The 22,543-nt window shown below is 46.8% G+C and overlaps 3 protein-coding genes across 3 annotated transcripts; 1 reads left to right on the forward strand and 2 right to left on the reverse strand.

Moving 5' to 3' along the window:
• Positions 1-6,370, reverse strand: HDGF (heparin binding growth factor). The gene is made up of 7 exons (XM_053474672.1): positions 6,078-6,370; positions 2,392-2,468; positions 2,038-2,176; positions 1,829-1,900; positions 1,282-1,476; positions 789-1,021; positions 1-313 (listed from the first exon to the last, which is right to left on the reverse strand). The coding sequence occupies exons 1-7, from the start codon at positions 6,162-6,164 to the stop codon at positions 307-309; spliced, it is 810 nt and encodes a 269-aa protein (XP_053330647.1). The 5' UTR covers positions 6,165-6,370; the 3' UTR covers positions 1-306.
• A 3,303-nt stretch (positions 6,371-9,673) lies between these two features.
• On the forward strand, positions 9,674-15,228 carry PRCC (proline rich mitotic checkpoint control factor). Its single transcript, XM_053475221.1, has 7 exons — positions 9,674-11,096; positions 11,924-11,971; positions 12,200-12,769; positions 13,111-13,206; positions 13,626-13,769; positions 13,857-13,922; positions 14,312-15,228. Exons 1-7 carry the CDS (start codon positions 9,825-9,827, stop codon positions 14,396-14,398), a joined length of 2,283 nt encoding a protein of 760 aa, XP_053331196.1. The 5' UTR covers positions 9,674-9,824; the 3' UTR covers positions 14,399-15,228.
• A 1,950-nt stretch (positions 15,229-17,178) lies between these two features.
• On the reverse strand, positions 17,179-22,543 carry SH2D2A (SH2 domain containing 2A). The gene is made up of 8 exons (XM_053474427.1): positions 22,473-22,543; positions 21,204-21,328; positions 20,957-21,117; positions 19,349-19,438; positions 18,936-19,101; positions 18,425-18,598; positions 17,417-17,950; positions 17,179-17,319 (listed from the first exon to the last, which is right to left on the reverse strand). The coding sequence occupies exons 1-8, from the start codon at positions 22,492-22,494 to the stop codon at positions 17,179-17,181; spliced, it is 1,413 nt and encodes a 470-aa protein (XP_053330402.1). The 5' UTR covers positions 22,495-22,543.

Genomic DNA, 22,543 nt, shown 5'->3' on the forward strand with positions numbered 1-22,543 from the left:
TGGCAAAGACGCTAGAGCCAAAAGGATATATATTAGTGGCCTAAAAGTTGCAACAAGAAGTCAAGATGGTAACGCGGCAGGGGTTACGACCATGACTCTGGTTTAAGACGTTTGTCCATGATGAGATTTTGTTGTATTGGGTTGGGTTGCAGATGTGACAGGCTGATGATGAAGTGTTTATTCTCTATTTTTTTTTTAATTTTTAAATATTTTTTGTTTTACTCCTTTACAAGCACCCAGGACTCCCAATATTGGAAAAAGATGTAACAATTCTGTCCAACCAGGGAGGGAAGGAGGTCAGGATGGCTACACGCTAGAAAACAAATAAAACAAACAAAAAAAAAATTAGTCAATCACATGTCGAGTGATAATCCCTATGCAATTCGAAAGTACGCAAAACGTGCGCGCTTCTCTACCCTGAGCTTCTACACCTTCGTTCTAGGCTCTTGTATGAGGCGACGAACCCTCACAGACATGGACTTTGGCTATGCTCGCCACACCTTGTAGTTTAAAATAATTTTACCCTTTCGAGACTGAAAGCTGGAAAGATAGACCGTTAAGGCCACTAAAGGACTACCACTAAAAACCATTACAAAAACAACATTTTAAAACCTATTCATAAAGACTGACCCTGGATGAATGTTTTAAGCAATCGCCATGAAAGCCGATGGAATGATCCAGGCATCCGCTTCCCATATACCAGACCTGTCATCTACTTTGAGGTTTTTAGCCCCGGACTTGCTTTACACAAAAAAGTTGCCATTACTGGACAGAAGAGCGACGGTTACCTTTCCTTGTGGTCTCTGGAGCCTTCCTTTGCTTCTGCTTTCTCTTCCGCCTTCTCTTCCTCTCGTACATCTTCTGCAGGTGTTGGGGGCTTGCTGTTCTCCTCTTTGGCTACCTCCGGCGTCTGCTTTGCCGGTTCTGTTTGGGTATCCTCCTTTTCAGTCTTACTTGCTGCTTCTTCTTCTTCTTCATCATCATCGTTATCGTCCTCTTCCTTGGCTCTCTTTGGGGAACTCTGCAGAACAAACATTCTGTTAAACCTTCTTAAACTACCCATCCACCATAAAATCCACTCTTAAATAATTCTCCACCCAAAACAAATATGCAAATTAGGTGCTGTAAGGTCATCCTGCATGAATCTCCAATCCAATGGGATTGGCCCAAACCGAATGCCAAAAGCGAGACCAGCCATTGGATGCTTAAGGAGTTTCAATGTTGTTTCAAGACAACCCAAAGCAGAGGCTGGGTAGTTTGGATGATGGGTTAGTCCGTTACCTCTGCTACGTCCTCAGCTTTCCGTTTGGTGCCCGCATTGCCGCTCTTCTCCTTGGACTGCTCGTCTATCACCAGTTTCCCTTCTTCATCGCTGCTTCCATCACCGTTCCCTTTATTGTCGTCATCTCCCTCTGGCTTTTTGTCATCCTCCTCTTCAACATCGGCTTCCACTTCGTCACTTTTCTTTGGGGAGGTCTGCGGGAAGACGAGACTGGATTAGGAATGGTCCAAGAACGCAACATGAACATGTTTCCGACTACATGCTCCTCACTTAACATTTTGCCTCTTCCAAAATAAAACTCACTGTGTCTCTAAGGCCCTAGGTGTGAGCCACAGGAACAAAGCTACTTGGTCCTTGGCCTCGTCTTATTACGCTTGCCCCATGCAGGCTTCAATTCTCTCACTGGTTTAACGTTATCAGGTTTGGCAAAAGCAACCATGCCACTGCCAACCAGGAATGGCAGTAGCATGCGGGACCATTACTATCACACCATCAACAAGACCTCATGAAGAATAGGTGTGGACGCGGCGTAACAGAATGGCGTACCTTTTCACCATCCTTGGTGGCTTCGGGTTCCGGTTTGGAGGCTTTCGCAGATGATCGTTTCTTCCGAGATGGCTAAAAACAAGGATTGAGGGAGTTAAGGTTCACGTGCATTGACGCCGCTCTTTGCATATAAGGCTCCTGCCTTCTTACAGATAAGTCAACGGAGGCGGCCGCCGGTGCCATCTCGCTGAAGGCAGAACGGAAATTACCTGGTAGCCAGATGCCTTCACTGTGGGGTTATTCTCAATTTCCCAGAGGCCTTCGCTGAAACCTTTCCTCTTGTTTGCTTTAGCAAACTTGCCTTTGCACTCTTCGTAAGGAAAAATATCTTTAGGGCCGAGGTACGCTCTGCAAAACACAAAGGCTTCATTAGCAGGTGGCAAAAATACAAGAGAGAGAAAATGATTCCCCCCCAAATATCATCATAGATGCAGCTTAAAAAGTGATCTCATCGCCATGGCATCCAATGAAAAGCTCTCAACAGGACTAGGCCGCTGGCTCATCGGGTGATGAGGGCACTCGAAGTATGACATCAGAAGTAATCCCCAATTTATTGCACTCACGTTTCGTGCGTCCCGAAGAAGAACACTTGGTATTTGTTAGAAGAGGATTTTACGGCAGGCTCTGGGATTTCATCGATCTGCGGGAAAAGAAAAAAGAAACGCAGCGTTAGCGATCTCGCCGTCCACGGAGACGCAGTCCTGTGGGGGAAGCCGCTTTAAAAGTAACACGCCGGGCAGCCACGGCCACCTAAATGACGCTTTACCTCCGAACTGTACGCAAATCTCAGCCGCTAAAAATAACAGCGCTACAGCTTTAAGAAGCTAACCCATGCCTTGCCAATGTGTTACGTCCACTAGCTGCGAGTTCATCCGAGTTGAAGAAACTTTTGCGACACGCTGCATCGTGTCACTGCCCAGCAACGAGCGGGTATAACTAAATATTATACTGGGCTGACCAACGGCGGCAGTTACTTTGTCACCGGGTGTCAGATCACCCGCCGCTTCCTACTAAACCAATCGTTAACAACTGCATCATGGTGTGGGGGAAAAAAAAACTAAACAAAAAATACAGCAGGCTGGAACATAATGTGGAGAATTATCATCCCCAGGCTCTTAGCAAGCTGTCAAGAGCAATAAAACGAGCATCGCTCCTGATCAAAGCCAGCAGCCATTGAACCGGAAACTACCCCCCCTTCCGGCTTATACTTATTATAAACATAGAACGTAGACTCGGCGAGGAGGGATCAACAGCAAGAGACTGCTTATAAGTAACCGGCCACAGCATCCTCCTCCCGTGTCTCACCATCCGAGCTCAAAAATAAAAGCCTTGAGTGAGACGAGAGAAATATTTTTTAAATAAATAAAATAAAACACTTCCCTGCTGCGCTTCACTGATAAGCCGCTGTGCTCTTTGTAGGAACAGACGAAGCGTGGTGCGTGTGGCTGATTGTTAGCGTGTCGGCGTGTTAAGGGTGTTAAGCTTTTAAGCCGTTTAGCAGCAGAGCTGCAGTAATGTCGCCGCTCTCTGGCTGCACAGGGGTGTGAATCACTCATCCTCCCACCATATAAAAACTCGGAATTACTGGGCAAATACGGGCACACCTATGGCCTCGCGTTACCTGCCTCTGCCGGCAGCGGAACCGGTCTGGAAAACACACACAGTGAGATGCTGGTAAGCAGCAAACTCCGAGGGCACGACGCTGCCGCAGCGAAAACAGCCAGGAAAGGGTATTTATAGCCCAACTATATTATCACACTGCCTGTGGGAACAATAGAATGGCTCAGTCTTAACCACCCAGGTGGACTCTCTGACTAATGGACATCAATTGACTGACTTCATTAGAAACCGCTTCTGAAGCCTTTTGGTTCCACAGCAATAACTCTGGATAAAGAGCACCCCCACCCCGCTTGTACCATCTGAACGTGAAAACCCACTGCCTGCGCAGACTCACAGTCTCTCCCTTCCTCGGATCTGTAGGAGAAGACGGAGCTCAGATTAAGGAGATCCTAAAACCGTCGGGCAGCCCTGTTTGGCACGTCCCGGCGGCCGTCTACCAGTAATGAACAGCGCAGCTGCTCGTATATTCCTGGCCATCTGGCTAGACTTCTGACACAGACGGGCCACTTAAAAGTTTTAGCTCACAGAAAAGCGCTGGGGCTGCTGCTACTAAACGATATTAAGAGGCCAAACAGGGAGGAAGAAGACCCTATGCATGCTATCTATAGCTCTATAAAGGCGCTCAGATAAAGGAGCCAACTTCCCTCCAAAAACATGGTGGCAGCTTACACTGCGGGAGACAGAAAGAAGCGCGATGCAATTAACTAAAATTAACACCTCGACGAGCTGCCTGTGAGGAATGGGCGGGGCTGAGACTAATGGGGGCGGATGCCTGCCATGTAGCAATCGATGTAGTAACACAGCCCCGCCCACTTTTACTACAACCGGGAACATGCATACCCCGGAACGTCTAGGCGGTCCCGCTGACGTCGATGGGTGTGGCTAACCCCACGCAAAGGAAACCACAAAGACGCCGCACACAGACCCCTCCATAACTATTTCAAAGCCGCAACAAACTTTATTTAAACCGACTATAGAACAAAAGCGGCCAAAGAACACACGCTTCTTGATAGCCAATGGGGTTTCTGAAAAATCACCCCTTAGTTAGACAGAGCCGGCAGTGTACTCAGCGCTTATCCTTACAATACGTATACTCAAGGGGTCTGACATATCTGAAGCATGCGGCAAGATCAAGCGCCTGACATCCGCCGCAGGTGTACTTCTACCTGTGCGGATCACAAGAGCGTTGGATTTCCAGCATGCAATTGGCGCCAATTTCAGTCAGACCACAAGGAGTGCGAGAGCTCCACCCATTCCTAACCACAGCAATTATTTCATATTTAACCCGGGGTGGAATAAATACCTGCAACCTCCATATGAGACAGAGGACCCCAAATACACACGCCTCCTTGTTACCATAGCAACCAAGTAAATCGGATGCTATTATAACACTGCCCTTAAAAACAGTTTACGGCCCAACAATGAAGATCGCACAATAAAGAGCAAAGTACACTACCCCCCGCCCAAACACCCCTCCGCAGGGGCATCTCTGATCATTAATACAGAATGCCCTTGGGGGATCGGAGTGTAACGCCTGAAGAGTTTTATATCGTGGCAAGCGCGTGACTCCCACACTGTCTGCGTACACACCATGTTTATATACACTGCACAGAGCACACTACCCAACTCCCCATATACACACAGGCACAGGGCACACTACCCATACCCCCATATACACACACAGGCCCGGCAGCACAGGGAACATTACCCACCTCCCCATATCCACACACACAGGCCCGGCAGCACAAGGCACACTACCCACCTCCTCTCCATACACGCAGGCCCAGCAGCACCGGGCACACTACCCACCTCCTCTCCATACACGCAGGCCCTGCAGCACCGGGCACACTACCCACCTCCTCTCCATACACGCAGGCCCTGCAGCACCGGGCACACTACCCAGCTCCTCTCGATACACGCAGGCCCTGCAACACCGGGCACACTACCCACCTCCTCTCCATACACGCAGGCCCTGCAGCACAGGGCACACTACCCACCTCCTCTCCATACACGCAGGCCCTGCAGCACAGGGCACACTACCCACCTCCTCTCCATACACGCAGGCCCTGCAGCACAGGGCACACTACCCACCTCCTCTCCATACACGCAGGCCCTGCAGCACAGAGCACACTACCCACCTCCTCTCCATACACGCAGGCCCTGCAGCACAGGGCACACTACCCACCTCCTCTCCATACACGCAGGCCCTGCAGCACAGGGCACACTACCCACCTCCTCTCCATACACGCAGGCCCTGCAGCACAGGGCACACTACCCACCTCCTCTCCATACACGCAGGCCCTGCAGCACAGGGCACACTACCCACCTCCTCTCCATACACGCAGGCCCTGCAGCACAGGGCACACTACCCACCTCCTCTCCATACACGCAGGCCCTGCAGCACAGGGCACACTACCCACCTCCTCTCCATACACGCAGACCCTGCAGCACAGGGCACACTACCCACCTCCTCTCCATACACGCAGGCCCTGCAGCACAGGGTACACTACCCACCTCCACTCCATACACGCAGGCCCAGAACACGACCCACCTCCTCTCCATACACGCAGGCCCAGCACAGAGCACACTACCCATAACATAGCAGCTAAAGAAGCCCTCCCCAGCTTACCCGGGCCGGCCAGTGTGGGTATCCCTTCATCTTGGCGAAGACCAGGTCCCCGCACTTGTACTCCCTCTGTCTGTTGGAGCGGGACATGGTGTCTGACCGCAGGGACACCGAGGAGACGCTGAAACACACGAGCCGAGCAGTGAGGTGTCCGGGGTGAGGCCTGCTTCTGCGTCGGGGTCAGCTACTACCACACCGGGCTTTGCGGCCTAGGTCTAACACTGTCCAGAGAGGGCGGGGAAGTCAGTGTCCACCGGTGGGATGAGGCCCGAACACTTGTTTGTGTTTGAATCTCTCCTCTTTGGCGTTGATTTGCTCCCTCCTCCGCACTCCTCCCCCTTTCCTCAGCGCTCCTCCCCCTTCCCTTCTCTCAGCGATCGGCTGCTAATGCCTGACTGGCTGTGCGCTCTGCCAATAGCGTCTCTTTGCGTTCACCAGGCGGCGGTGCGGAGTGCCGATGGAATGGACGGTTTCTTAAGGAATGGCGCTGCCGTTAACAAGGCCTAGAAACATGGCTTGTGGTGATATGTACCGATCTCTGGCACAGTACCGTGAGCAGTGCGGGCTTTGTACTTCCATAACTTTACATATGTAATAAATGTGACGTCATTACATGAGACGTACCACGCATGCTGTGACCATCATATTCTCAAAGACAAGGGAGGAACAAATCAACTGCGTGCAAATAATCTCTTCATGCAACAAAATGCAATATATAACCGGGCATTATTTATACAGAGGAGCAATCTGCAGGAATATGCCATTTGGTCACCATATAAAACAATAATAATAATACTTATTTTATAAGGGGGGTATTTTTATTCTAGAAAGCACTTATTATGATCTGTCCATAGACACCCTTCTGTTTAAATAAACTATCTGACCTAAAAACATCCAAGAACTAGGATATACGTTAACACCTCCTATAGATACTATAGATTAATAAATATTTTTTTAGTATCCTTAGTATGCCTTCCAGCTGTCCCGCTTTGAGCAGGGCAGTCCCGTTTTTGCCGCTGAAAGCATTGGTATGCGGCTATGCATTCACGGTGACTGTTTACAAATCGCAGGCTTGTTTTCTTCCCTCCTGGTGAGAAGAAAAGGTGACCTAAAGTGTATTGTTAAGCAAATTTCTGCTGATTGAATTCGCGGGATGCGGCAGCGGGGCTCTAAAGACATACCGTGAATGCGGAACACGGGGGGGGGAGGCTGCAGGTATAAACCTATAACAAACTGTTAAGCACAGAACCCACCCCAACAGAAATGGGTCTCATGTGCAATCCAAATATATAGAATGGATAGGCAAAGGCGTGCCTGACATCCCTGCCCCTGTGGAGGAGGCTCAAGTGGGGAAAGTGGGACAGCTCCGTCCATTACAATTGGACTATGCCCTGGTTCTACTCGGATGTGGACAAATTTGTAAGGGAGCACCAACTGGAGGGAGTTAAACCCAACCTGTGGTCACCCCGTGTGATCCACAAGTCCATCAGAGCCAAAGACACTATCGAGAACATCCCAGGGCTCCCTGACACCACAGCCTCGACTGTTTGGGCTAATGTGGCATCGGGCAGGCTGACCAACGGGCATAAAGACATTGCATTGATGGCCATTCTGGGAGGCCTCCCCCTAAGGACATTTATGCATGCCAGGGGGCTGTGCAGATATAGACTCTGCCCACAGTGCATTGTGGAGGACGAGACTTCCCTCCACTTGTTCTGGCAGTGCCCGTTTGCACAGGCTTTGTTCAGAGCCCTGGAGCTGGATCTCAAGGACTCTATCGTGAGAAAGTACCTGTCTTACCGCTCTGTACTTTACAGACTTTTTCCAGGAACACACACAGAGAGCGCCATTGACGATGCTTGGCGTCTGTGTGAAACCTTAATGTGCTGTGTGAAAGACGCTCTATGGTTTGCCAGGAACCGCCTGGTGCTGAGGAGGGAGCAGGTCACAGGCCGTAACTACCGCAGGCTTATCCACAGCCTGCTGAGAGACTACTCTCTCAAGGACAGTCTAGAGGCTGAGGACTAGTCCCATCTTCCTTGACCACCTTCTCCCCACCCCCGAACATTCCATTTCCCCAGGCTGTTTCCACTAACGTGCTGGCCATATGTGCCATGGCTGGAATTGTAATTGTACGCTGCTGTTACTGTATATTACTGAGCTCTCCGTAACTGAAGTCGTACTGTAACGTGTATTGCCCTGCGATGCGTCGCAGTACTGCTTATCAACTGAATTTTGTACCCTTGTACAAACATCAACCTGTTTTGTCTGAATCTGTTTGTATTAATAAAGATATTCAATACAAAAAAATATAGAATGGTTAGAACATGCAGCACAATCCCAGACCTGAAGACTCTACAATAAAGCCCACCTTCACCTGAATAGGGGTCTGTCAGAGGGTTCAATTGAAACACGGGGCATCTCATCCAGTCTGGGCATTGAACCCCCTTTTGGTGAATCCCCCAGTGATAAGATGCCGACACAGGGAATCTTTATAACCCAACGTGTGAGTGAGAGTGTGAATGAGTCAAGGAGATGAATCAAAGCACCAAAGCGAGTTCTATTTATTACCCATAAATAGAAAATATTATATGTAATCCGGCACATGGTGCTCCAGATCGATGGCCAATGGAGGCTTAGCAGAGCTCCAGTACCCTGCCTGACACCCACTGTGGTCTTTAAAAGGCAGCTATGCTTATTGCCAACCTTTGCTAGAAGCCGGCACCGTAAGAAGTGGGTAAGCCAGCACTGACTCAGGATGAGTCGGGTCCGACAGCAACCACTCTCCAGACATGCGTGAAAACCCAAAAACAGAAGCAGAGAAGGGGAACTCGGCTCCAGCTCTCTCCCTCCTATTGAGAATCCAGAGTCAGCTCTCTCTCCCTCCTATTGACGATCCAGAGTCGGCTCTCTCTCCCTCCTATTGACGATCCAGAGTCGGCTCTCTCCCTCCTGTTGATGATCCAGAGTCGGCTCTCTCCCCCTCCTATTGACGATCCAGAGTCGGCTCTCTCCCTCCTGTTGACGATCCAGAGTCGGCTCTCTCTCTCCTGTTGACGATCCAGAGTCGGCTCTCTCTCTCCTATTGACGATCCAGAGTCTGCTTGATCAGCATATCTTATAAGCTTTCATTAGGTGTTTGAGTGATGTATTTTATTAATTCCTTGCTGTTTCTATACACATTATTGGGGCTTTTAGGGCTGTAGTCCCCACACTAACATTATATATAAACCCGGTGGGTTCCCAGGTAAATGATAAACACGTCACTGACTGTACACATGCAATGACACCTTTATCAGTGGGCCTTGCGCATGCATTGGGGGACTGTGGTAGGAGTATATGTTACATTAATGGGACTGTCTTTATTAGATCGGGAGTACTGGTCAGTATAATTTGCCAAGTGTGGTTTAGATAGGAGCCTGCTGTAATAACACAACTCCCAGAATGCCTTGCACTGCTTACTTCTGACACCCAGGAATCGCAGTGTCTTCTGGGAATCGTAGTATAACAGTGTAGATTTAGAACGTGCTGTGAACTACAACTCCCAGAATCCTCTGCGCTCACTAGCCTCTTCCTCGTAGAAGCTGGAGCGCGGTGCTTCCTGGGAGTTGGAGTTCTGGAAGTCGCCATGACATGAGCTGGTTCCAGACCTAGACGAGCGAGTATTTTTGGCGGTGGGGAAGGTGTCGTGTTTATCCGGCGATTGCCCGAACAGGAAGCCGAGGCCGCGCGGCCCGTTAGATCTCCAGGATGTCTCTGGTGGCCTATGCCAGCAGCGATGAGAGCGGCTCGGACTCAGAGGGGGCCCCGGAGCCCGCGGCTAGGGCTGGTAGACTGCTGGCGAGCCTGCCCCCTCCCAGGCAGGACCACCCGCCCACATCCCAGGCCGAAGCCGTGGCCTATCCTTCCTTGTACCCGCGTCAAGCTCCCGGGGAGCAGGAGCAGCATAGCCCGGGCTTCTATGGACCCCCTGGGGGGTACGGATACCCTCCGGCATACGGTTACGGGCCCCCCTCCTATGGCTCTGCTCCCTCCAGCTATCCCGGCAGCCAGGGCCCCCCAGGTTATGGGAACTATGGCCACAGCAACAGCCAAGGGCCTGGCAATGCCACTTACTCTAACATGGGTTACGGGGGCCCAGGGTCTGTCCCAACAAACTACCCTCCCCCTGGCCTTAACATGCCTCCGCCACCAGTTGGTCGGGGGATGAATCTGCCCCCACCTCTTGGAAGTCCAGGATTGAACCTGCCGCCGCCCCAAGGCGGTCCGGGGATGAACATGCCGCCGCCCCAAGGCGGTCCGGGGATGAATATGCCACCACCACCCAAAGGCGGTCCGGGGATGAACATGCCACCACCCCCCCAAGGTGGTCCTGGGATGAACCTGCCGCCGCAAGGCGGTCTGGGGATGAACATGCCGCCGATGCAAGGTGGTCCTGGAATTGGCCACCCTCCTCCACAAGGTGGCCAGGGGATGAACCTGCCACCTCCGCAAGGAGGTGCTGGTATGAGTATCCCTCCACCAAAAGCAGGTCCAGGGATGAACATCCCTCCTCCTCCTCAAGGTGGACCTGGAATTAGCAACTCTTCTCCGCAAGGAATGAATCTTCCTCCACCACAAAGTGGCCAAGGCCAAAACCTCCCTCCTCCACGTAGTAGCCATGGACTTAGTTTACCACCACCTCACGGTAGCCATGGTTTGAACCTGCCTCCACCTCAAGGTAGCCCTGGGCTAAACCTTTCCATTCCACCCCCATTGGGTACCCATGGAATGAATCTCCCCCCACCGCAAGTTGGTCCTGGATTGAATCTGCCTCCACCTCAGGGTGGTCAGGGGATAAACATTCCACCTCCGCAGCTAAGCCCTACATCCACTGCTGGAGCAGAGTCTCGGCTATCTCTTCCCCCACCAAAACCATCCGGCCAAGGAATAAACCTTCCTCCTCCGACTGGTGAAAACCCCAAACCCAAAAAACGCTCTGAGCCTGTGAGAATCACCGTCCCTGAGCTGAACACAGGAGGTGTGAGTATCTACTTCTCCATACCACCACGTCAATATGTAAAGGGCAAAAGTGTGCCACCTCCAATAACCCAGACACAGAGATCCCTCGTGGGTCCTGAACACAATTGTTCATGAACGACTAGTGTTCTAACCTTAATCTAGAACCTTTATCAAGATGGTTAACCAGTCAAAACGCACATTTGTGTTTAAGAGCAAATGAGTGTTCTTTGGGCTGAAAAGCTTGGTTTCCATGGTGGAATCTGTTTTATCGGAGGGACGTAGCTAAAGGGGGGCCCTTATAATTTAGGAGGTGTTGTTAGGACGCCCAAAGCTTTAGAAGAAAATAGAAGCTTTTGTGTGACTGTAAACTGTCAACACGGACGTGTATGAATGAAATAGCATATTTCATTATTAAATAAATGTCCTGCTGTTTCTATACACATTATCAGGGCTTTTAGGGCTGTAGAACCCTGTGATTCCCTCATATCCAGCAAACATTCTGAGCTCCTAGAAAAGAGGGGCATCAGGGCAGAAAAGAGGGGGCACAGGGGAGGTAAGAGGGCCATCGGGATGAAAGAGAAGCATCAGGGGAGCTGATGATTGATAAAAAAAATCTAATCTGTGTAGTTTAGTTTTGAAGATTCATTATATTTAACTTTTTTTTATGTGGATTTGAGCAATAACCAAAGTAAATAATCTGTTTGTTTTATTCCCGTAACAGCCGCGACCTGCCACGTTGCAGCCATTATTAAAAATAAATAAAAATCTAGTGTAGACCCATACGATGTGCACTAATGACAAAACTGAAACAGTATTTTAAAGTCAAAACATTTCTTTTTTATGTGTAGTCGGATTCAGAGGAAGATGAACCAAAAAAGAAAAAAACGGGCATCCTGGTAAGTTTCATTCAAAAAATGTGATACCTGTTACTAATGGCAACCTTGTTTTATGTATATTTTAAATACTAAATTAGAATTCTCTTAGAATGACCAGTGTTTATTTCTAGAACATTATCCCAAAATATCGCCTATAAATAAAGATTTTTGATGAATTTGGGTACTTATTGCAAGAGCTTGAAGGAACTTTGCTCCGTATCATTTTTTTCTCCAAATATTTTATTAAAGGGATCCAGGGAAGGATTCGGTTTGTCGGCGTTACTCCCTCAGCCAAAAAACTCTGGTGGCGATTCAAAGAGGTCCCCCCTACCTTACAACTTTACAAAGAAAGCTTCGGACGCGCCGAATGATGCCAAGGCCCCCAAATCTGCCACCTCTTCAAAGCCGCATCTGGTGTCAAAGTCAGAAGTGTCCCACACGCCATCTCCTTCCGCCATAAAAGCCGCAGCCAAGAACGCCGCCTTACAGATGACCAAGCAGATCGCGCAGGAGGAGGATGACGAGAGCGACGAGGAACTCGCACAAGGGAACTTCTTCTCCCTTTCGGAGACCAACGACGTTCCTGCTATCGGCACGGACAGTTTTAGTTACCAGGTCCCGTCTGTTAACGACGACAGATCGCCTGGAACCGAGACGGCCGAGACGGACACCGCCGCCACCGCTAATGCTCCTCTGGAGTTCAAGACATCAGCCGCGCCGGACCCCAACCAGCAGTGGCCGGCAGGAGCAGAAGACTACAGCAGCCAGATGTACGCTCAGTACCCCGAGTACAGTGACTCTGCTGCTGGATACTATCCGGTAACCAAAGTACTTCTGCCTGCATGATTTTATTTTGTAGCAAATGATAAGTGCGTAATCTTGTCATAAATACCTTATGACATGAAATAAAAATAGTACAGTGATTAACTACTTTAAGTAATTTTATGAATGAAACAATGCATATATTGTCTTTGGTGTAGATCTTCCGTTCCTCTTCTCTGTTCCTTGTAAGGTAGTCATAATCTACTTTCAGCGGAAGGTATGAAATGAATTCAGCCAACTCCCGGCTGCAGATCGTAGATCTTTTTCTTGTTTGCCCCCATCCCCGTGTCTTCAGATAAACTGACATCTGCCACATTGACTCTTTCTTCGTGTGACAGGATTATTACGGCAGCGGGTACTACCAGGAGTCGGAATCATCTGCCCCGGACCTCCGAGAGCCCGCGGCCAGCAACTCTTTCATGGACGACGAGGCCGTAAGTCGCATAGCGTTCCGTTGTACCACAGGGAACGGTGCAAAGATGTCCTGTTCTGCTGTTTTTTTTTGGTATTCCATATGAAATCTTTGACCCAAAATGTAGCATCAGTTTAATTTTGAAGAATGTCATCAGAAATTCGAGGTAGAATGTAGATTTTTAAACATACGCTTGTCACCTGATAATTGCCCCCTTGGATAATAACTCTCACCTTGCTGAGTATTTAGTCTACAAGAAGGTACAGGGTTCCTGTTGAATCCAAATTCACATCGGGTCCCACCGGGGCGCATAATAAAATCTGGTGTTACCGAGAGAGAACATGGAATGAATTGGCCAAGAAGCCTTCTGTTTTGGTTTGCCAACTTTAGTGAATGATAATTGGTGCGTCGCATCTAATTCGCTCTCCGTTATGTTTGAAGTTCAAGCGGCTGCAAGGAAAGCGGAATCGAGGAAGAGAAGAAATTAACTTTGTGGAGATTAAGGGGGATGACCAGCTGAGCGGAAACCAACAGTGGCTGGCCAAGTCCCTGACCGAGGAGAAAAACATGAAGTCCTTCAGCAAGGTAACGTTGTCTCCGTAGCAGAGACCCCTCGCCGTCCACAGGCTGATGCTTCTGGTCAGACAACACTCTTTTTCTTGTTCTTTATAGAAAAAAGGAGAGCAGCCAACTGGCCAACAAAGACGAAAACACCAGATTACGTATTTAATACATCAGGTCAGTGTCGTTTTTATATATATATATATTGCAACATTGTTAAATGTAGGTTTCCGGGTAAATGCCGGGTGTTTGGGGTTTTCCTGATCGTGCCAACATGTAATAATCCGACCAAACACACGAGTGTTGTGACCAGCTGATTAAAAGTTAAGACCATCGGTGGTGAGAAGGTCTGATGCTTCTCCCAGGAATCTCAGCGGCAAGATTTGATTCAAGAACAGAAAGAATAAAATATATATACTTTTCATGAACTAATATTACTGTTAAGAATGGAACCGAGATTAGAAATTGACGGAGCGAGACATGGGATCCCAGTGAATCTTGCATAATGAGACTGCTGACCTTCTTTGGTTTCCTTCTGACCGTTTTTTGTTTGCGTCCTTTTGCAGGCGAAAGAGCGAGAATTGGAACTGAAAAACACGTGGTCCGATAACAAACTGAGCCGGCGGCAAACACAAGCTAAATATGGGTTTTAACCTGTCCCGTGGGGCCTTGCTGAGAGTACCAAGTAAATCGGGTGCACACGAGGCGGGATATCCAAAAGCCAGCTTTCTAATGTCTGGCGCGTGCCTCTGAGCTCTGCCGGCGTAGTTTCAAACACACAGGGCTGTGTCTGCTTTGCAGAGCTCTGAAACCACAGATTTAAGCTCTCCTCTGCCACAACCGCAACACATTTTTTGTCTATTGGCAAAGCTTTAAAATGCGTCGGCAGAAGATCTTCTACGAGTGGACGTTGGAAGCGACATGCAGCTGATCCCTCTCTGTTGTGCAAGAGACGTTTGGGTGTCTTTGCATATCAATGTGAAAAAATGAGGTTGGGGGTCCTCATACCTGACTCTCTGGAGTTCTGTGCCCCCTTTAATGTTTTGGGGTTACATGCAGTTGTTAAACTTCTCCTTTTCCTATAGACATTTCCTCTGCCGACGCTGATTACAATTTCTGACACCAGTAAAATCCGTAGCTATACCGGTGTTGTCCTGCGGGTCTCTTTCACATCTCCCATGATGCACTAATTACCTGTGGCAGGATAATCATCATCATGGGAGTTGTAGTTCCACATCAGCTTGGGCACCACCTCCTGGCTACCCCTGCAGTAGATCCACTACTTCTGCGGTATGATCAATCATAACCCTTGTTTGCAAGGGCAAGCCATCCCACTGCATTGCCTGATCCTGAAGGGGTTAGCAAAAAGGGTTCCCAGCCTACTATGCATCCTAAAATGTTACCTCCACTAGCAGAATTGATACCCATCCTGTTATTTGTGGTGTGAAATCTTGTAAATAACATAAAACTGTACATACGCTTATATATTTTTTGAGTTGGCGAGTTTGTGTTTCCCCTGGAAGCAGTTAATAGAGCAGTTTGAAAATGGCGGTAAATATCGTGGGTGTCGATATCTACACCCAACCGCTAGGGAAGTTGGGTAACCGACGGCCTTCCAGCTTAACTGGAGACGGTGGGTATAGGAGTCTAAGCACATGGGGGTCTCGGGTTGCCTGGCCTCGCAGTGGGGGTGTTGGGCAGCCAGAAACAAAGCAGTTCGTAGGTGGGCTTGTTCAGTCCTGTCCTGTTTAACAGCACGTTATGGGGGCCGAATGAGATTCTTCAAAGGGAATTCATAACGCAGAGTGGAGGCGGTAAGCCGGACCTGCAAGTCACCAGCAAACTCCCTCTTTCTTAAATAAACCCCAGAGCCCCTCTCTGCAGCACTGCGTGGAAACGAAGAAGCACAAGTATTCATATTAATCCCAGACGTTTGCTAGCAGGTCGCCCGGCTGCCAGCGGTACTCTGTTATGAATTTGTTCAATTGGAAGGGAGAGTGCCTTTGTAATGCGTTGGTTCCATTTCTTATACAATCCCAAATCCCCATTCATAAAATTATGGGGTCATAACAGGCTGAGATTTTTTTTTTTTTTTTTTTTATGAAGACCCCTCTTATTTGCCAAGAGAAAAAAAAAAAAACCATTGTCTATACCTCATCAGAAAGTATCATCGTTTCTCTGTACCATCAGTACGTCACCCCGCGGCCCTGCCGTGGGCCCGCACTCATTAGTTTTCATACGCTCTTTTTTGCATTTCGTGTTTTTGGTTTAATAAATTAAGGGCAATAAAGTCTCGATTTGTACAGTATTGGAAGCGGTCCTTTATACCATAACGGAATGTTTTTATTTCATTGCTTGCTGATTAGACTCTAAATCTAAATAGGTGGTTGAATTGTGAGACATACCTTAGTTTCTAAAATGTAATGTCACGTTCCTAGTGCCTCCATCATATCCTTAGACAAAAGCTGCCATCTAGAAGTGACACTGGATGTCAAAAGCCTCGTACGTTTTGCAATATGGACATCTTTTCATTGGAAGATGAATAAGCTGGCGGGAAAATAAATATAGTCTTAGCCTTAAGATATTAACATTTAAAGAGGTTTGCTAAGCTCCTTTATCTAAGAAACTCCTGAAAGGTTCCTAACCGTGGCAGAACTACGGCAGAGATGTTAAGTCCCATACGTTTCAACAATGGAGGCTTATTCATAGGTTTTAATGTATGCGATCGGTCCTTTCTACCCCTACAAAGTAGTTAAGACCGCGTCCACCTCAACAAACGTATGCTACAAATACACCAAATATTTCCGTAAACAGATTTTTTATGATGTAATACAATTTTCAATTTGTTGTTTTTCGACGCCGCTCATATAGGACACATAGTTGTTTATTTTATGATAATGTTATTCTTTCTATATTATATATCTAATATTGTACAATAGATCATACTGGTACTTGAATGTGCTTCAGCTCAAAAGCAAGTTCAGGCAGTCCTTGAATGTCTTGACTTGTCGACGTGGGTATTTGAAATAAATACATACCATAAGAACAAGATCAGATTGGAAACGATGTCCATTAACATTAGATCCGTGGTATATATGCTACAACTTTAGCAGCACTTACCCGGAATACCCCCGAGCCACGCATACCACTGAGTGCCTCGTACCGTCTGCAGTGTCACTAACAGAGCTGGAGGTGCTCGTGTATGCGCGATTCTGATGGTATTAAAATATTGTACCTTTTGAAGTCCTGCAGGCTCCTGAATTTCAGCTACTCATCCAAAGCCATCAAAGTGGCAGCAATTGACAGGGGCATTAAAGGTGTTTAATGCCACAATAGCCCTACAGCTCCCAACCTATACACTATCATCAGGTTCCACCCGGGAACTTTGGTTTTAACACTTCTTGGACAAGCTGTTTAGTGTTTGGTTGACCGATTACTTCTTGGCTTGAAGGCATTCTGGAATTCTTTCATAGATGTTCTCTACTTCTAACCGGTCATCCTGAGAGCCTTGATCTCCTCCGCACGAAGCGCTGTATCCGTAAGCTGGATCATCGAACTGCGTATTCAGTTTTGGCTGGAATGGAAGAAAAAAAAAAAGAATATTACCCCTCCATTTTTCTAGAGGCGCTGCAAATGAATTTGATAGCGTATTACACCGTTAGAAGATTCACCTGGCTGCTGAGGAAAAATTTGGCTGCTTTCCCTGGGGACTTGTAACGCTCTTGTGATGACGGAGTTAAATACTTTTTCATTCGGAGTGAAGAATGGAATGATGTGGCTTTATTTTGTGGCACTCTCTTTGCGGGATGGGGAAGGGTGGACGATACCTCCTCTCTACACATTTTGGCTCCGAATCTGTCTGATCCAGCTGAACGGTTATCCACCTCGGAATAAACGTTGTCATGGTTGTCCTTGCAAGAGCCTCGTCCTATAGCATAAAAAGCAATTGTTTCGTCCGCCTCATGAAAAACGTCTCTCGCCCGTCTCCCGCACGGTGTTGGGTCAGCGTAAGTATGGAATTCCTCCATTGTAGCATAATCCTTTTCTGGAGGGCATATTTCCATCAAAGAATGCATATCGGAGCCAGATGCCATCTTTGTTGGCTTGTAGGCGTGAGCCAGGTCTTCGGGATCTGAATATTTCCTGGATTCTTTTTCATGGATTTCAGATGTGTTCTTGAAGAACGGATGCATGATCTGCTCCACCTAACGGGAGATATTTAGAAGGAAAAAAATGGATGCAATCAAGTTTGGTTTATTAAATAGAGATATCTGGGTTTGATTAACTGATCCCAATGTGTTTCTTTGGCTGGCTGGCAAGCATGAGGATAATTGCCCGAGGACTGTCCTAACTTCAAGTGGGACGATTTGCTCTAGGAGGAGACAACCACAAGGAACTACAGCATTTTAGACCATGGAGGATCTCCTTGAAATTAATTATAATTGTTCCAAGGCCGATTCTAGATACTTCTATATGTTGCTGCTCCAAAATACCACCCCCCCCCCGCTCTAGACGTTGCCAGGATGTTTCCATGAGTAACTTAATTCTGGCCATGTTGGCAGTAACGTCTACCTGAACTATGCGGAGAAGAACACGTTTATTGCAATGTTTCCTCCATTGCCTGGTTTTAATAGCACCATAAACATTTGGCAAGCGTTGTTGAAAGTAAGGTATTTCACCTTTATTTTCCCTTCAGAAAGGAGACTTTTCTTTCCTTCTAGGGATGTGGTCAGGGTGGGCTTCTTCTCTGTAGGACTTCTGGCTGGTTTGTAGATACTACTATATGTTTTGACCTCGCCAGGTGCTTCACAAAGGCTTTTCAAAGGGTCACCAGGGCTCAGCTTTGTGCGAACCTGAAATGTATTAGAATCATCTGAATCTGATTTTTCGCAGGTGATTTCGGTTTCTAATCCCAAGGGACAAACATCTGATTTTATTCTAGAGATCACAGCCGCCTCGGCCAACTCCATTACTGGACTATACTTCTAAGGCTCCCTGGAAAGTCGTATACTTTGTGCTTCTTGCTCGGATACTTGGACTTGTGTTTTTCCCGGGTAACAGCTTTGTAGATCTGAGAATTAAATCTTTAAACCCTAGGTGTGTCGTGGTCCTTTTGCTTTACTTAAAAGACCACCGCTACCATCTGAATGGAGGATTGTGAAATGATTTTGTTTCGGTTTTTGCACCTACCATAACGCAGGCAGTCGTAAGCAGTTCGTTGTAGGGTTCCACGGGATACGAACGGTAATGAGTCACTAAGTCTTCGAGGTGGGAGTGAGCAATTTTCTCTCCCTCTATGACGTACTGCCCATTTCCCAACTGGTCCAGCATAAAATGACGACATCGTTCACTACCCCTGGAGAAAAGCCAAACTATTTTATTAACTGGCACGGTCAAAATTTGATTTATTCATCTGGTGGTCGGACACAGTAGGTTCTCCAACATTTTACTCAACGAGAGCCGCTTATAGTTTATCTTTTGAGTTATGTTTCTGGGGATGAGTTGTGCTAGAGCAGATCTGTACACAAGCAGCACAGAGCAAGTTTGTGAGCTTACTGTTGGAGAGCCTTGGGAACTGGCCGAGTGATTGAGTTGTTCCATACCTGTAGGAAAGCACGTATCCAACCCTACTTTCACAAAATCGGACGAGGAAGCACCCCAGTGGCTTATCCTGCAATATTTCCTCGGCACGTCTGTTAAAATGAAAAAAAAAGACTTTATATGCTGCTTGACCCTAAACCTATGTGTGACATGGATCTTGACATTAAGTGTCGATGACTTCATATTCCTTGGACTACAATCTTTACACCAGATTGCATTTTAGCTTTCCTGATTAGCCTCTTCAAGTGAAATCTCATGGGCGTTCAGAATTGTCTTCTCTTGACCTCCGCTGTGTACTTTGGACAACCACTTTGATGGCATGTTTTCCTAAATTTTGCTAGCCCATGAACTTGCCATTAAACTGCAAAGGTGCCAGATTGCCATGGCCATTCTTACAGTTGGCTATACAATAGGCAGAAGCATGTGCGTCCATCTTTCAGGATGATATCACCAGGGTTGGTCTTTATCATGAAGTCATGGAGGTGAGAACATTTAGTTAAACTTTATCATCTTTGTCTAGCTGTTTTTTAGGCGCTTATCCTCCAGACCCAGGACACATTGAAGCGCTGCACAGACTTTCCTTCTACGGCCAAGTGTCCCTGAAACATCTCTATGTAGCCAAATAAACCCTTCATTCATTTCTTCTTATAAGAATTTTAACTATAGGAGAGCACATAACAGATAACCTGACGCGTTCCGCCCGGAGACTTCTTCAAAGGTTGTTATAAATCACAGATAAGTAGATAATGCCCTTAACTTAGAAATAAGCTGGGCTGGATGGGTTAGTGGTAGGTACTGTGGACACACCAAGTTGTATTGATAAAGTTTCAATAGAAGGAGTCACCGTATATGTATAATGTATATATTTTCTGCACCTAAGCAAGACTGATTTTAGAAAATTTCCAAAACCTCATTGGCTTCCTGTTCAACAGATTTTCTCACCAACCAGAGTTTGCTAAAGCCGCTAAATTCCAAAAATAGAATTAAGAAGAAGCTTTGTTCACATGAAAACGCACTGGACTAGCAGCCCCTTTAAGTGCTAAAGGGACAAAAAGACCTTTGCTATATGTTTTGCGTGTATTAACAGCCATTAGTAGTCATAACAGAACATAAACTAAGATGGCTTAAGCTATTTCTAAAAGTTCACATTTTTAACAGTTTGGTTTTAATATCTCTAACGCTTAAAGGGACGCTCCAGTGTCTCATACAGCCTCACCAATGGAGAATAAATCCCTATGGCTTTAGGTTCTTATTTGTCAAGCAGTATAATTTGTTGGCGATTAATTGTGGATAATGTTGATAATAAATGGATTAAGTAGATGATTTGTTTAAATGTAACCCCGCGAAAGCCGAGAGCCAGCATTATCTGACCAAGTTCTGGTCCTCAAGTTCTCTTCCTTGTCCTATCCCCACCCTTACAAAGGCTGCCTGAACCAATCAACCACAACCAGCGACTTAACGAACCGGGATCGATAACCAAATGGGAGGAATAATCCTGCCGATCCTGAGAACAGGAAGTTAAGATGGCTTCTTTTATGGTATACACATAAATTGTGTAGGATTCAACCAGATTTTATCTTTGAATTACATGGCAAAGTAAATCCGCTTACCTTCGGGTAAGAAATCCATGAAACCAGTCTGGAAATTGCCCCTGCTTGACCATCTGTGCCCTTTGAGTGTTTTGGAACCATTGATGCGTTTGCTCTTTCAAGGAGCCGTCAAGTTTCCTTGGCATTTCTTTGTGGTGGTGATCATTAAATGAATGGTTATTCTGAAGACAGAATAGAAGATAACTGTTGGAGCCTTCGGCTAATTAATGAATTCTAAAGCCCCGCCGTGTTATAGAAAAATACATACGTGAAATGTAACATCTGTAGCTCTGGCGTGCATTTCTTGGCTCATCTCTGTAGAAACAACACCTGACGGCTCGTGGTTGTCCTTCGACAATGCTTTGAATGTTGTGAAGGAGATTGGTGGAAACTCTGAGACAAAGAGTAAAGAGAAAAAAGAAAACTGCGTGACGTAATATCCCTCTGTTCGCTCTTTGATATCAATCTACGACTGATGGAATTTCAGGTATTAAAAGTTCTACAGAAGACATAAGATTACGCCACCACAATTCCGTTAGATGGAGTCAGTGTGTTCGGAGACGCAGATAATATCACGACTACTTGACTTCCTTTATGCAAAGAAGTGACACCGGAGGCCTGGCGGCTGTTCTTGCACCTTAAATTAACCCGTTATTTTCTTGTAAATCACCACAAATCACTGACCAATGATTCTACATCTTTCTTGCATCAGTAAATAATAACGTATACATATCAGTTTTGCATAAGTAAAGTCTCATTTAGAAGACCGGATCACCTACCTCTTAATTTTCTCAGCCAAAAATAAAAGATTATTTCTGTACAGAACCCGCTATATTAAATATGTAAGAAAAATTGCCCTGCTTCTTCTCAGTTGGTTAAAAAGAATGCTGCCTGTCAGCCTTTTTTTATGTAATGATTACAATCTCAACGACTAAACTATTACAAGCACTTCCTTTGCTGCACGAGGCACTTTCTTAGCTAAACCCCCCCCAATCACCAATGTTCCCCGCCTAGAATTATACTTATATTGTGTAAAAATAATATATCTTATGAGAAACTTAACTATACGTGACAATGAGCTTCTCCTGTAGAAGGAGCAAGGATTAAGTGGGTACTTTTTCAGTACAAGTGAAATAAAAGAGTGATGGGTTCCTTATCCTCAGGAACTCGCTTTCTTGGACATCAACCCAGCATTGGGAGTAAAAATGACATATAACAGTCGGTCTCACCTTCTATTCAATGATATGAATGACCTCCCAGTCTGAACGCAGCACAACATACCCTGCAGCAGGACCTTTATACAATGTATCGGACATTAGAGGAGTTCCTCGACTACACACTGAACTGTAAGCTTTCTTTGCTAGTTGCCTTCCATTTTACTAATGGACTGTAAGCTCTTTGGGCGACAAAAACCTCTTAACGTACTGCAGACTTTATGAGGGTTTGATATTTGGGTTGCTGCAGCCCCCGATAACAGGATTTATCAAATGCGCACAAGCTGTTCCCAAATCTTTATGCTGACACATGGGCTACCTACCTTCCTGGTAGTCGGACTCCATTGGATTTGTTCTGATAACAGGAGGTTCGGTGTAAGTGAGGAATGAGTGA

The sequence above is a fragment of the Spea bombifrons genome, chromosome 9, assembly GCF_027358695.1.
Source record: "Spea bombifrons isolate aSpeBom1 chromosome 9, aSpeBom1.2.pri, whole genome shotgun sequence".
NCBI classification, from domain to species: Eukaryota; Metazoa; Chordata; class Amphibia; order Anura; family Pelobatidae; genus Spea; species Spea bombifrons.

What these genes read in the sequence shown, in the direction of transcription:
- HDGF (XM_053474672.1), bottom strand. Translation starts at nt 6,164, where the DNA reads ATGTCCCGCTCCAACAGACAGAGGGAGTACAAGTGCGGGGACCTGGTC. An exon ending in TTCTTCGGGACGCACGAAAC is followed by an intron (nt 2,177 to 2,391) that starts GTGAGTGCAATA and finishes TGTGTTTTGCAG; the next exon opens with AGCGTACCTCGGCCCTAAAG. An exon ending in TGAAGGCATCTGGCTACCAG is followed by an intron (nt 1,901 to 2,037) that starts GTAATTTCCGTT and finishes CCTTGTTTTTAG; the next exon opens with CCATCTCGGAAGAAACGATC.
- PRCC (XM_053475221.1), top strand. Translation starts at nt 9,825, where the DNA reads ATGTCTCTGGTGGCCTATGCCAGCAGCGATGAGAGCGGCTCGGACTCA. An exon ending in CTGCTGCTGGATACTATCCG is followed by an intron (nt 12,770 to 13,110) that starts GTAACCAAAGTA and finishes TTCGTGTGACAG; the next exon opens with GATTATTACGGCAGCGGGTA. An exon ending in TTACGTATTTAATACATCAG is followed by an intron (nt 13,923 to 14,311) that starts GTCAGTGTCGTT and finishes GTCCTTTTGCAG; the next exon opens with GCGAAAGAGCGAGAATTGGA.
- SH2D2A (XM_053474427.1), bottom strand. Translation starts at nt 22,494, where the DNA reads ATGGAGTCCGACTACCAGGAAG. An exon ending in GGAGTCCGACTACCAGGAAG is followed by an intron (nt 21,329 to 22,472) that starts GTAGGTAGCCCA and finishes TCTTTGTCTCAG; the next exon opens with AGTTTCCACCAATCTCCTTC. An exon ending in GGATACGTGCTTTCCTACAG is followed by an intron (nt 19,102 to 19,348) that starts GTATGGAACAAC and finishes GCTTTTCTCCAG; the next exon opens with GGGTAGTGAACGATGTCGTC.